Source organism: Mirounga leonina, unplaced genomic scaffold (genome assembly GCF_011800145.1).
Source record: "Mirounga leonina isolate KUSES-001 unplaced genomic scaffold, KU_Mleo_1.0 Mir_151, whole genome shotgun sequence".
Lineage (NCBI taxonomy): Eukaryota > Metazoa > Chordata > Mammalia > Carnivora > Phocidae > Mirounga > Mirounga leonina.
The window spans coordinates 38,405,408-38,419,657 of NW_023270377.1; the positions used below are offsets into that span (position 1 = coordinate 38,405,408).

Here is a 14,250-nt window from a genome sequence, read left to right on the forward strand (position 1 = left end):
GGAGATAGCTGTGAGCATCAAGGTGGAGCTATCTAGCCAAACTGATATGGTTTAAAAAAAGCCTAGAGAGAATTTTGAAAATAGTTTTGTTTTTACTTTTGTTGAAGCTCTCTATAAAATTGCCCATAATGAATTCATCTGCCAATTATTGGCATTTCTGACATTCACAGAGTTTAACCACAGTGGCTTCCCTTTTTACTTCCTTATAAACTTAATCTTAGCTTTTCACCAGAGGCCCTCAACTCTGCTAAAGAGTTAAGTGATTATAATACCAAATGACTTTAATTGGCAGCCCCATTATTTACATTTGCCCACCAAGAAGAATCCATTTATCACAAATCTATATTTCCTTTTTAATCTAGTTCTCTATCCATAGCAAAACCTTCCTCCATAATCCCAGAAAAGACGAGTACACTGTATTGTTCCTCTTGTCTTCCCCCAATCCTTTTTAAACACTCATCTCTAATCCTGACTAAAACTATACTAACAGTCACCAAAAGGAAGACAGTAATTTGGAATTACTTTCTAATTCAATTACATTTTTAAAATAGTACAGAGACTATTTTGAGGGAAAAAAAAACTTAAATCTTTCTTACCTGATGCCCCTATATTTGCCTTATCTTCAGGAACCTGATTTTTATCCTTATTTAAATCTTCAACTAAAAGCTTGTCAAAATGTTCAATACAAAGCCTGCTGTCGATTTGATATAATAAAGCAGGGCAAAGATATGTAAATAAATCAGGTGAGATTGGAGAATTGGCACCATGACCATAGTATTTTAACAACTGAGTGACGTTCAAACACTGCAAAAAATTGATAAAACAAATTAAGTAAACAAGTATTTTAAGAAGATTAAGCAGAAAAAGAAATTACTGTATAATAAAAAATACTCTAAATATGATTTGAAAATAACCTGTAATACAGATATCTATTACAAATAAAGCTTTTCATTAAGAATTTATGATAGAAATACATTCGACTTCACTACCCAAGACTTTACATGGACTTTTAACCATTTTCCACTCCAACACATGAAAGATTATGACTTTCTCAATAATAAAAATCACTCACAACTATATTCATAAAGGGTGAAGAGAAAAATCACTTTCCTATTCAAAGTGCAATCATCAACCACTCAAGATTATTAAATAGGCATAGAGTACTTTAACAACTTTATATTAAAGTATACAATAGACATTTTCACTGCCTAAGGTACCCCAGAAAAATATTATACTGGGGAACTCTAGCCCAATGCTAAAATTGGAAGATAAAAGCTTCATCCACTGGTACATTTAAGTACAAAACAAAACAAAGCAGAAAACAAATAGCAAACAAGTTTGGACCTATCATATAGCAAATACCTAAAATGAAGGTGAAGGAGAGAGTGCCTTTTTCCCCACACATCACATACACTTTGGTTGCATGCTTATTTACTGACTTGCTACCTCACTGTATGATTTTATTTATGGTAAAAAAACAAACAAAATCAAAACATTCAAACAAGAAAAGTATTCTTCTCAGGTCTTAACATGAGGTACTACTCTATCCAATGCATAGAATATTTCTAGAAATCCTGAGAAAATTCCTAATATGCATCAGACCTGTCAGGATATAAAACAACATGTCTGATACAGACCCCATAAGTCTGACAGAAAGAGTAACATTAATGATAACGTCCAGTTACAATCAACAGAAGATTCTAGGATATTATCTATGGTAGTAAATAAATAAAAGCATTTCCTTACAGTACACTAAGATTCTAAAATATAAGTGATTTTAAAATCTGTGCTGCTGAAAACCAGTATCTGATTATTTACAGGGAAGAAACACAAAGATATTTCCATAGATACAAAATATACTTCAGTAATAGAGACAGAAACAGAAAGGGTGAGGTCATTTTCCCTATTAGATGGTACTGCTTTTTATACATGTGAACAACAAATAAATTCAACAATTTTCCAAACTTTAATAAGAATTAGAATTAAATAAGGATGTTGATATACTTTTAATGAAACAAAAACAAATATGTTTAAGGTAAATAATTAAAAAAAAATTGGGAAGGAACCAATCAAATGTGAAAGTATTCAAAGGAATATGAAAATGTTAAAGGAAAACACAACCATCCCATTACTAGTGGACTTTCCTATTATTGTATCTTTTTGCATTCACCCTACATCTGTCAAAGGCATGAGAAAAGATTAATTTTGAGGAAGTAGGCCCTACAATAAAGTGACATAGAGAAAACAAACCTACCACATATATAAAATAACTGACTTTGGAGCTACATCAATGACTGGGAACCATTCTGTAGTTAACTCATTAAGTAATTATGAAAAAGAAAATGCCTCTTTTCCAACAGGACAGGTGAACAAAAAGGGCTTCAACTTTCGAATATCTAGAACCAACTAGCAATAACAAAATGAAAACTAACTTGGGAAGTCAAAATAAGTCATAAGCAAGGAAGTAAAATAAGGAATATATGTTCTAACAACCTTTAAGTATTTAGATTTGAGGAACCCAAATTTGAGAACACTGCAAGTGAAAATCCAGATAAAATCTTTTAATCTGATTTTAATTTCTTAATGAATTTTGTTCAGGAACATTATCTGGAAATAAATTTGAATATGATTGATTATTCTCCACTGTTACTTCTCTTTTTACCTAAAGTGCTCCACAATTATCTGAGAATTATGGAGCAACCACCTCTTTACACCTACCTCATGTTGACGGTCATCTTCATTATGATCTTTGTGAGTAGCAGCTGAATAAATTGCACTTTTTTTAACGTGTGGTGCTTCTCGCTTTCTAGTATGTCGAAGTTCACCTTCATTATCAGGATTAAGATCTTGGTGTCCATGACCAGGATCATGACCATTATGTTCTGGAAGGCGTACATGAGAATGACCTGGGTTATGTACACGATCAGGTTTATGGACCCGATTATGCTCATACTGTTCACCCTGATCATGGTTGGGGGGAAAACCTGGTGTAATAACCTCAGAATTTTCATTACTTTTCTTCCCTTTTCTCTTCCTCTTTCCTTTCGGTAGCTTACTTTCAGACTGTTCCTGTGTTTTATTGGTCTCTGTTGAAGGTTCATGGCTAGGCTCCCCACGCTCACCGTGAGCAATGGAATCATTAGGAAAATGGCGAGTGGTGTTATGATCAAGGTGATGATGCAAACAATGGTGATGACATAAGCGATGACTATGGTCATGCATATGTTTATCATCAGATTTGACAGATACTTCAATTGTCTCTTTCTCTGGATCACACTTATGGTTTCTTTTTGTTGATACACTAGTCACAGTTTGATTTTCTAAATTTAAATGATTGTGGGAATGCTGGTGGTTATGGGAGTGAAAATGCTTTCCCTCTTGAACTGCCAATATATCTAAGTGAGAAACATGATCATGGCCAAGATCCTCATGATTAATCTCAACTACTTTTATCTCTCCAAGGCCCAAGTTTGTTAAAAGTTTCTCCAGACCAAAAAAGGATAATCTTCCATTTTCACCATAACGGTCAAAAAGTTTTTCAATATAATATTTTTTTTCATTTTCAGCATCCAGCACTGAAAATTTGCTTGACTCCGATTCTGTCATTCCACGACGATGTCTGTGATGTTCTTCAGAACCATGGTCATGTTCTTCATGGCAATGGTTGCAGTGATGGAAAATAAATGTCAGCAAACAAATGAGGCAAAATTTTGTGTGCATATGTACCTTCATTTCTATTTTTCCTAAAGGGATTTAAAAAGAGAAGCAAGCATTAGTTCATACTTAGATACATTCAATATAATCATAAACTCTCCAGCAATTGCCAATCCATGGGGCAATTGTTTTACCACATTTCTTTTCAGTGCTCTAAGTCATTCTTTCCTCCTTCAATTCCATATAAAAATGGCCCTTTTTAATTTATCAAAATAGTGTACAGCCCTTCATATTAGTACAAATTGCTCATGACTCCATCTATAGACTATCCTGACTCCCTTTAAGCATAACACTTAAGAATCTACTATATATTTATACAGAAACTGTTGGCTTCCTTCTTATCTGGTCCTTTACAAAAGCTTGCTGATCCTTGTTCTTGAGGTCCTGGTCAGTGCAGCAAGACAAGATGAAATAGAATGGTAAAATGTATAAAAATCGGAAAGAAATAAAAATATCATTATTCACTAACGGCAGGACTGGGTATGTAGAAAACCCAAAAGAATCTATAAGTTAATTTAGTAAACTGCCATATTAAGGACAATAACCTGAAATCAATTTATTTCTATATACTAGTAATAATTAGAAAGTGAAATTAGAAAACATTATCATTTACAGTACCAATAGCTAGGAATAAATCTAACAAAAGATGTGCAAGACCGGGGTGCCTGGGTGGCTCAGTCGTTAAGCGTCTGCCTTCGGCTCAGGTCATGATCCTAGGGTCCTGTGATCGAGCCCCGCTTCGGGCTCCCTGCTCAGCGGGAAGCCTGCTTCTCCCTCTCCCACTCCCCCTGCTTGTGGTTCCCTCTCACGCTGTGTCTCTGTCAAAAAAAAAAAAAAAATGTGCAAGACCTTTACATAAATAAAAGATCATATATTACTGAGAGAAATGAAAAGACCTAAATAAATGAATGGCTATATCATGTTCATGACTGGATGTGATATAGATCCAATATAATATCAATGAAAATCCCAGAAGAAACTGTGAAAATTGATGAAGTATTTTTAATATTCATGTGGAAAAAGGAAAGTCCAATAATGGTCAAGACATTCATGAAGAACAAGATAGGAGCACTTACTCTACCAGCTACTAAAGACAGTGAGGTATTTGGTGGAAGAAGAAACAAATATACCAAAGAAACAAAACAGAGTCTAAAAATAGTAAACATTCTCTTTTCCTTGGTGCTTGGTCAATTTGATTTCCATTTGGAAGAAAAAAATAAATAAAACTTGACCCCTACCTAACACCATATATAAAAATCAATTCAGACAGATCATAAACCTAAAAAACAATAAATGTTAAGGCAATAAAGTGTCCCAAACTGTGCCATTCAATATTGTAGCCACTACCCATATATGGCTGCTTAAATTTAAACTAACCACATTTAAAATTCAGTTTCTCAATCACCTTAGCTACATTTTAAATGCTCAACAGACACTTTCAGCTCATGGCTACTATACTGGACAGTGTAAATACATAATATGTCCATCATCACAGAAAGTTCTACTCGACAGCACACTTCTAGAATACAGAAATGCACGAGTCAATTAATTTTAAAATGTTCTAGAATAAACAGGTCAAAGTCATTTTCATGTTGCATTTTATTTAACTCACTATAAATGCAAAATATTATCATTTCAACATGTAATAAATATAAAAATATAAAAACTATTAGTGAGATTTTTACATTCTTTTTTAATACTATTTCATTGAAATCCAACACGTATTTTACACTTACAGGACATCTTAATTCAGACTAACCACACTTCAAGTGCTCGATAACCACACATGCTAAGAGCTACTATACTGAAAAGTGTAGATCTGGAAGATTTGGGAGACTAGCTTCAAGACGTTCAAAATAGAACATAAAAAACATAAAGGGAAACTGATAAAGTATACTACAATTAAAATTAAGGAATTTCTGTTCATCAGGAGATATCATTAAGAGATTAAAAAGGCAAGGGGCCCCTGGGCGGCTCAGCTGGTTGAACGTCCAACTCCTGGTTTCAACTCGGGCCATGATCTCAGGGTTGTGAGGTGGAGCCCCATGATGAGCACTGGTCTCAGCGGGAGTCTGGTTCCCCTCTCCCTCTTTCTCTGCCTCTCCCACTGACCGATCGTACACTCTCTCTCTCTCAAATAATTTTTTTTTTAAAACAAAAGGGCAAGCCACAAATCTTTAAAACAAAAATGGGGGCGAGGGGCACCTGGCTGGCTCAGTAGGTAGAGCATGTGACTCTTGATATTGGGGTTGTGGGTTCGAGCCCCACGTTGGGTATAGAGATTACTTAAAAATAAAATCTGAAAAAAAAATAAAAAAGGCAAGCCACAGATTGAGAAAAGATTATCACAATATTACCAGTCAAAAATACATAAGGAGGGCGCCTGGGTGGCTCAGTCGTTAAGTGTCTGCCTTCGGCTCAGGTCATGATCCTGGAGTCCTGGGATCGAGTCCCACATCGGGCTCCCTGCTCGGCAGGAAGCCTTCTTCCCCCTCTCCCACTCCCCCTGCTTGTGTTCCTGCTCTCGCTATCTCTCTCTCTGTCAAATAAATAAATAAAATCTTTAAAAAAAAATACATAAGGAATTTCTACAAGGCAATATGAAAATTATGAGATATTTCAATAGAGAAATGGACAGGAAGTCTGAACAGACACTTCATAAGAAAACAGCCAAATTACTAAGCATATAAAGAGTCTCAACCTCAACAGTTACCAGAGAAATATAAATTAAAATCACAGGTACTACTATATGCCCACCAGAGTGAATAAAATACAAAAGATGTAGGTTAAGAATATGGAGTTAACTCAAATTTGAATGCACTACTGGTGGGACTGACCATACACTGGTATCTTTTGGAAAAATGTTTGACAGGATCTCCCAGAAGCTGAACATAAGCATATCCAGTCACACAGCAATTCTAATCCTGGGTATATGTTCAAAAGAAATGCATGCACAGTGACATCAAAAGACACAAACATGAAAGTTAGCACAATCATCATTCATCATAGCTTAAAACAGGAAAATGGCCAAATGTTCATCAAATGTCGAATGGACAAACAGAATAATCTTACAATGGAATATGACATAGGAATGAAAATGAAATTATGGCTTCCCACATCAACACAAATAAATCTCATAAACAGACTGTGCAAAAGATGGCAAACACTAAAGAGACCACCACAGACAAAGCATATAATAAGCAATATGTATTTATATAAAGTTAAAAATGGGTAAAACTAAACCAAAACAATGACTTTTTTTTTAATATTTTATTTTTAAGTAATCTCTACACCCAACATGGGGCTTGAACTCACAACCCCGAGATCAAGAGTCACATGCTCTTCCAGACTGAGCCAGCCAGGCGCCCCAATGATGACTTTTTGAAAGGATGGTAGAGGGTAATAATTGGATTTGGATAGTGAAGTAACATTCTTTTCTAAGTAATGGTTACACAAATATGCCTACTTTGTGATAATTCATTGTATTTATACTCTGTGTACTTTTCTATATACATACTGTATTTCAATGAGAAAGCTATTTTTTATTTCTTTAAAGATTTATTTGAGAAAGAGAGCGCACGCACATGACAGCATGAGCAGGGGGAAGGGGGAAGGGGCAGAGGGAGAGGGAGAAACAGACCCCCACTGAGCAGGGAGCCTGATGCCCAACTTGATCTCTCCTGGGATCATGACCTGAGTCAAAGGCAGACGCTAAACCTACTGAGCCACTGAAGCAGCCAGTGAAAAAGTTTTTAAAAATAAAATTTTCGGGGCGCCTGTGTGGCTCAGTCGTTAAGCGTCTGCCTTCGGCTCAGGTCGTGATCCCGGGATCCTGGGATCGAGCCCCACGTCGGTCTCCCTGCTCGGCAGGAAGCCTGCTTCTCCCTCTCCCCTTCCCCCTGCTTGTGTTCCCTCTCTCGCTGTGTCTCTGTCAAATAAATAAAATCTTTAAAAAATAAAAAATAAATAAAAAATAAAATTTTCTTCAGTGAAAACCAGTTAGAAAATGTAATTAACAAAAATTATAAGGCTTCTAGAAATAAACAGAACAAGGCCATTAAAAAAAAGAAATGTGTAAGATATTACTGAAGGACAGTCAAGAACTACAAAAACTAGAGAGATAGCACCTACTTGGAGGAGATACATGGTATATAAAGTCTTCCCAAGTGTACAAATTTAATTCAGTGTCAATTAAAATCCTAGTAGCTATTTGTTTTGGTTAAGACTGCACAAGCTTATCCAAAAATTCACATGAAGAGCAAAAACCCAAAGACAATAATACAATTTGAAAGATTAGCAAGTTAACAAAGACTTATTTATAAAGTTACATTAACAAAAATAATACAGAACTGGCACAGGAACAGACAAATACACAAGAGGGCAGAACAGAATTCAGAAAGAAAGTCAATACTGATTGTGAATAAGCGGTTCTTCCTACCACCATACACAAAAATCAACTCCAAAAGGAATAAAGACCTAAATGGGAAGAGTAAAATTCTTTTCAAGTTTTAGAAGAAAATTTAGGAAAATATTAGGACTTTAGGGAAAGATTTTTCAGGTAAGACACAGAAAGCACAAACCTTTAAAGAAAATTTTAATTTTTTAAATATTACTTTACAATAAAGAACACCATAGACAAAGCATATTACAAGCCATAAACTAGAAGATCTTTGCAATGTGTATATGTAAACAATGCATATTAAAGATCAGTACCCAGAATATATAAAACATATTTATCAATACAGAAAAAACTCCAATACTGCATAGACAACTATACAAATGATCTGAAGGGGACAGGGGCCCCTGGGTGGCTCAGCCGGTTGAGCAACCAACTCTTGGTTTCGGCTCAGGTAGTGATCTCAGGGTTGTGAGATTGGGTGGGGAGTCTGCTTCTCTCTCTCCCTCTGCCCTCCCACTGCTCAAGTGCTCTCCCTCTCTCGCTCTCTAAAATAACAAATAAATCTTAAAAAAAAAAAAGAGGACAGCTGGTTGAAAAGTAACATAATTACTAACACAGATAATGCACCAAGACATTAATAGACAAAAATACCTGACAAGATGTGTTAAGCAAAGATCTAATGTAGAGAAGTAGAAACTACTGCACATTGCTGATGGGAGCATATGTTATAGGTACAATCATTTTGGGAAGCAATTTGATATCTACTAAAAGTGAATTTGAACATACTCTACAGCTGTAAAATTCCACTTCTATCAATGCATCTATCCTAGAGAAACTTTTGCACTCAGACACAGGAGAAAACTCAAAATCTTTATTGCAGTATTGTTTTTTGTTTCTTCTTAAATGTTAGCTACCTTGTACAGGATACTTTGGTTTGTAAATACCAGAACACTAAAAGAAAATTTCACATAAAAAAAGTTGGGAAAAATGGGTGGTTCTAGGATAACTGCATGACCAAAAACCCAGCCTCTCAGATTTTTCCCCTCAGAGTCTCAAGGAACTGCTGTTGCTACAACCATTCTGTCCTTACACAACTATATCCAAAGCTGGAGAATTTATCTTCATGCCTCTTTAATGAAAGAAAAAAAAAAGATTTTATTTATTTGACAGTGAGCAAGAGAGAGAGAAAGCAGGGGGAGGGGCAGAGGGAGAGGGAGAAGCAGACTCCCCACTGAGCAGGGAGCCTGAAAAGGGGCTCAATCCCAGGACTCCGGGATCACTATGCGAGCCGAAGGCAGATGCTTAACCAACTAGGCGCCCCTCCTCATGCTGCTGCTTACCCAGGGAGAATAATCTTTCCCTAAAGTCTCTCCCAGATTTCTCTTTACATATATTAGAGCAGGACTGTACTACATACTCATGCCAAAACCAATCACCGGTAAAGGAAGAAATTACTGTGACTGGCTCAGACAAATAGATACTCATTCCCTTGGGAATGGAAAGAAGCTCTCTCTCCTACATATACGAGAGAGGAAGTACTCACAGAACATGGGGGCTTAACAGCAAGGAAAAGGTAAATAAGGAATGGCAATCAATTATGTAACAATGAGTGACTGTCACAAACTTACATGCCCATCAGTGGAAGAATGGATAAAATAAATGTGGTATATTTATGTAATTAAAAATTACACTGCAGGGCGCCTGGGTGGCTCAGTTGGTTATGCAACTGCCTTCGGCTCAGGTCATGATCCTGGAGTCCCGGGATCGAGTTCCGCATCGGGCTCCCTGCTCAGCGAGGAGCCTGCTTCTCCCTCTGACCCTCCCCCCTCTCATGTACTTTCTCTCATTCTTGCTCTCTCAAATAAATAAATAAATCTTTAAAAAAAAAAATTACACTGCAGTTATAAATGTATGACTGTGAAGGAATATATACCATGCACAAATCTCAGAAACAATTTAAGAAGCCCAAAAAAGATACATGTCCTATCACTTAAACACAATTAAAAATATGCAAAACATTTTACTTTTGGGACATATATATAGACAGGCAGCAAGAATCTAACATGGGGATGATTACATTCTGGAATGGTTACTTTTCAGGAAGAGATGGAGAGGAGTCTGATGGTGGAGGGTGGTATACACATTTAACTGCATCTGCGGTGTTTTATTTCTTAAAAAGAGCGGGGTCTGAAGTGTTGCAACAAATCACTTAGTATTTGTTAGAGCAGCATAATGGGATCAGGTTATATTTTTCTATGTATTCTTCTTTAAGTTTGAAAAGACATCACCTAACCTCTATCCGTGATTAATCAAGGTCTGGTTGTAGGAGCAGCAGAAGCAGCTTCACAGTCACCTTGGAATTTGTTAGAAATAAAAATTCTTGCACCCCGCCCAGACCTACTGAATCAGGAACACTGGCAGTAGAACTTGGCAATGTTTTATCCAGTCTCTGAGTCAGATAGCTAACGTTTGAGAACCATAATCAATACAAATAAATCAAACACTCCCATTTGTTTAAAATGATACTTTAGTCAACTGAATGTTATGATTCCCCAAATAAATTAGGTAGAATTATTATATGACAGATGTAGCTTAAGAATTTTTAAAAAACCAATTAGTCTATTATGTTTTCTAATTCCAAAGCTACATTAAGTTTGAGGTTTTGTTTTTTTAATCCAAACACTGCAGTTTCTTATACAGCCTCATGGATAGTCACCATTTAAAATATATTAATTTTACTTGTACACTAATGAAGATGAAAGAGCATGGAAAATTATGGAATCACTATTAAGTAGAAAGAGGACAGTTACACTCCCTGCGGTTTACCTTGATTTTCCACTAGAAGATGCTAGTGAAAGAGAAAATTCTCAGTGATTGTTGCTCCACTCATCTGATATGTAAATGTCCTGTGGTTTATTCAGTGCACATTATCTCACTGTCAAATGAATAGGTACCAGTGGTGGAAATAAACGTGATATATATGTTGATCAGGCAACAAATAATTGACCCCATGGGTAGCCAAACAAGTTCTATGCCCAAAGCGCAGCAAAGCCAATCACTGAGACACTCAGTATGCACCAAGGAAAGGGTTTATTGGAGAGGCAGTCAGACAAGGAGACAAGGAGATGGGAGAGCAAGCCTCAAATCTGCCTCCCCTAAGGAGGAGAAAGAGATGTTTCAAGGCAAACATAAAAAAAAAAGTCGGGGTAAAAAGCTGCAGCTGCACTTATTAGTCCTATTAATCTTTGGTCATCTGTTTCAATCCCCACTGTCTTTTGATCATTCCTCATTCTTGAGGGAATTGGGACCGTGACCGCTCTAGTTACTTCTAGCTGAAATGGAGAGAAGATCGGAGTTAAAAGACTAGAACTTTCTGCACTCATTTAGAAATATTCTTTAGTTCCAACATACAAACTGAAACACAGCATTCTACATTACCAAGATTTTTGTACTCTCATTCCCCTAGGAAAGTATTCATATCTACAAACAAAATGTAACCTGAGGATGCACATAGCACTCCTGTTAATTCAGGAGGATCAGTACTTTCATTCTGCAGAATCACTGAAGCTATCATTTGAAACCAAGAAGTATGGTTAATTGGATGACTTGATTAACCTGACTCGAAACTTACGGAGTACATCAAATTAGACCAAGAAAAGGTTACAGGCATTACTACTGGGTTGCTGCAGTTGTACTCTGATACAGGGTCAGAATGACATATCCAACAGTGAGAAAGACTGTTAGCCTTGGCCAACGTTGGCAAAATCCTAATGGTAGATTATCTTTTCAAGCTTGAGAGGCTGCTAACTATAGAAAAACACTAAGTATTGATTGATTTCTTTGGACGAGCTCTCCTAGTTTTAGGTCCATCAGAGGCTCACTGATCCAAGCAGGATTCTTTTTGATGCTCTCCTTGCTGACAGGTATAGGGAACCTGTGGATTCTTATGGAACCAGCTTCATCTGAGTGTGCTGAATCTATGGCTTAACTCCCTTTAGTTTCACTGAAGAATGGGTGGTCAACAGGACCACAGAAGGTCCTGTCCAAAGAGGTTGGAGTTGGTCCTCTGGATGCTTGCTCTTCCAGGTCTTTAATAACACCAAGTCTTCAGGATTCAGTGAGTGTAAGGGCACGTCTGTGGGGTACACATCAACCTGTTGGAAGGAAACTTATGTATAGCAGTTAAGTATTTCCCAAAGATTGAACATCCAATTCCCTAACATGAGCCCCATCAGGAACTCCTAAGTCATGAAAAGCGTGTAAAAAGGGTCTTCCACAGAATATTTCATAGGGGCTTAAATCAAGCTTATTGCTAGGGGCACTTACTCAAAGCAGGGCAACCAGCGAGGGGTTTTCTCCCCAAGTTAAGTTAGTTTCTTTGTAAATTTTTGCCTAAGTTCTTCTAAGCATATGGTTCATTTTTGTCCATTTTTCCAGTTGATTGGGGTCTGCGTGGTTTGGTGCCTCTAAGTGGTATACCTTCTAGAACTGGTGGGAGCCCAGTCTCAGGATTGTTTTTAGCACAAATGTCACATTTTTTTTTACTATCTTTTTGACAGTTCTCTGAAGACTAGGACTGACAATATGCTTCTGGATCCACCAGAAAGTAACATCTCACCCATCTGGGGTGCTTTGGTGAATACAACTAATTATTTTTTCTACAAGATGTTCTGGGATAAGGATTATCCCTTGTTCATTGTATTTCCAGCTGGCTCTAGCTAGTGCCAGTAATGTCCAAAAGCCCATTCTTCAGCTCTTCTTAGGTTTTCAGTGGAATACTGGGGTTGATATTTAGTTAAGTCTATGTCTGGTACTAAAGCCATTACAGAGGGTTTTGGAGTCTTTGTATGGGCTGCCAACTTGGCAGCTTGAGGTGCCCTCCTGTTCCCTTGGGCAATCAAGCAGTCTGATTTCTGGTAATCTTGGCAATGCATAATAACTGATGGGTCACCACTGCATCCAGTGCTCTTCTTTATTATTGGTCCATAAAACTAGTTCTGTGAACATCATAAGGTCCGGATTTTCCAATAGCAGATCCATCAAATGAAGACAGCTGGAATAAAATTGTTCAATGATCTGTAGGTCTCTGGTGATCTTTGAGTGGCCCATACAGCAACAGGCATGGGCTATTGTGGCAAGTTTCTCTTAAGTTTATCTCAAGGTGTCTAGCTCCAGGTTGCGGGGCTTCAGGGAAAAAAGGAAGTTTTAATTCTCAATGATTCCAAGTCAAGAGAAAAGGAGAAAATTAGAAACCTCAGTTTGTAAAGTCTTGGCCAGATATCTGAGAAAACTAGAAGAATTCAGGATATAGACCAGTTTTACAGAAAAACAACTAGTACTTAAAGACAGTTCATCAGAACTGGAATCTAACATCCACCAATGTGTACTACTGAAACATAACTTCTCTCTAAAATCACCCTAATTTCCACCAAAAATACTGCAGTTTTCCCATTAGTTCAGGAAATACCTGGTTTAGTTTAAGGATTTTAAAGGTATCAGGTATTTGTCATTACAATGCAATTGACAAGGAAATTCTGTGACACACACTTCAGTAATAAGAATTATAAGTGATGACATCATATGAGGATATAGCAAAACCTTAGGAATTTTATATAATTTCTGGAACAGCTATTGCATTCACCTATACAATATAACCTAAGAAGGTTTACTATCATTTATTTGACAATGTTCCCCACGTAATTTGATATATCAAATTAGCCTCATTAGTCAAAAAAGACTTCACTTAGAAGTTGAATTTGGGAAGTCTGTCAGAAATATCAGAAGGTTTTAAAGAACACACTTAAATAGCATTACAGATCGTTACAAAACTTAGTATTTAATTATCTATTTAGCCAAGGTGGCAATAAGAGATTCTAAAGGCAAATACAGAGGGTTTTTTCTATGCAGATTAAAGATAAAAACCTTGGTTACAATTTAGACAAATAATCTAAGAAACTGCTATTTTTAACAGAGAGAAAAACCAAATTCCAATTTTTTAAAATATTTTATTTATTTGACAAAGAGAGTGAGCACAAGGCAGACGCTTAACCGACTGAGCCATCCAGGCGCCCCCCAATTCCAATCTTATACTGGGGTAATTCTGATATTAAAACTCATTCATTTCAGTAAAATTTTTA

At 36.6% G+C, this 14,250-nt stretch overlaps 1 protein-coding gene across 2 annotated transcripts in view; it reads right to left on the minus strand.

Moving 5' to 3' along the window:
- Nucleotides 1-14,250, minus strand: part of SLC39A10 (solute carrier family 39 member 10) — a 67,093-nt gene that overhangs the window by 35,510 nt on the left and 17,333 nt on the right. The window contains exons 1-3 of one of the 2 annotated variants that reach the window (XM_035007498.1): nucleotides 4,333-4,349; nucleotides 2,719-3,743; nucleotides 597-804 (exon numbers count right to left, since the gene is read on the minus strand). In XM_035007498.1, coding sequence (XP_034863389.1) covers nucleotides 597-804; nucleotides 2,719-3,732 — 1,222 coding nt within the window. In that variant the 5' untranslated portion in view covers nucleotides 3,733-3,743; nucleotides 4,333-4,349. Of the gene's footprint in view, nucleotides 1-596; nucleotides 805-2,718; nucleotides 3,744-4,332; nucleotides 4,350-14,250 lie in introns of those variants that run through there. The other variant, XM_035007497.1, reaches the window with a different exon arrangement.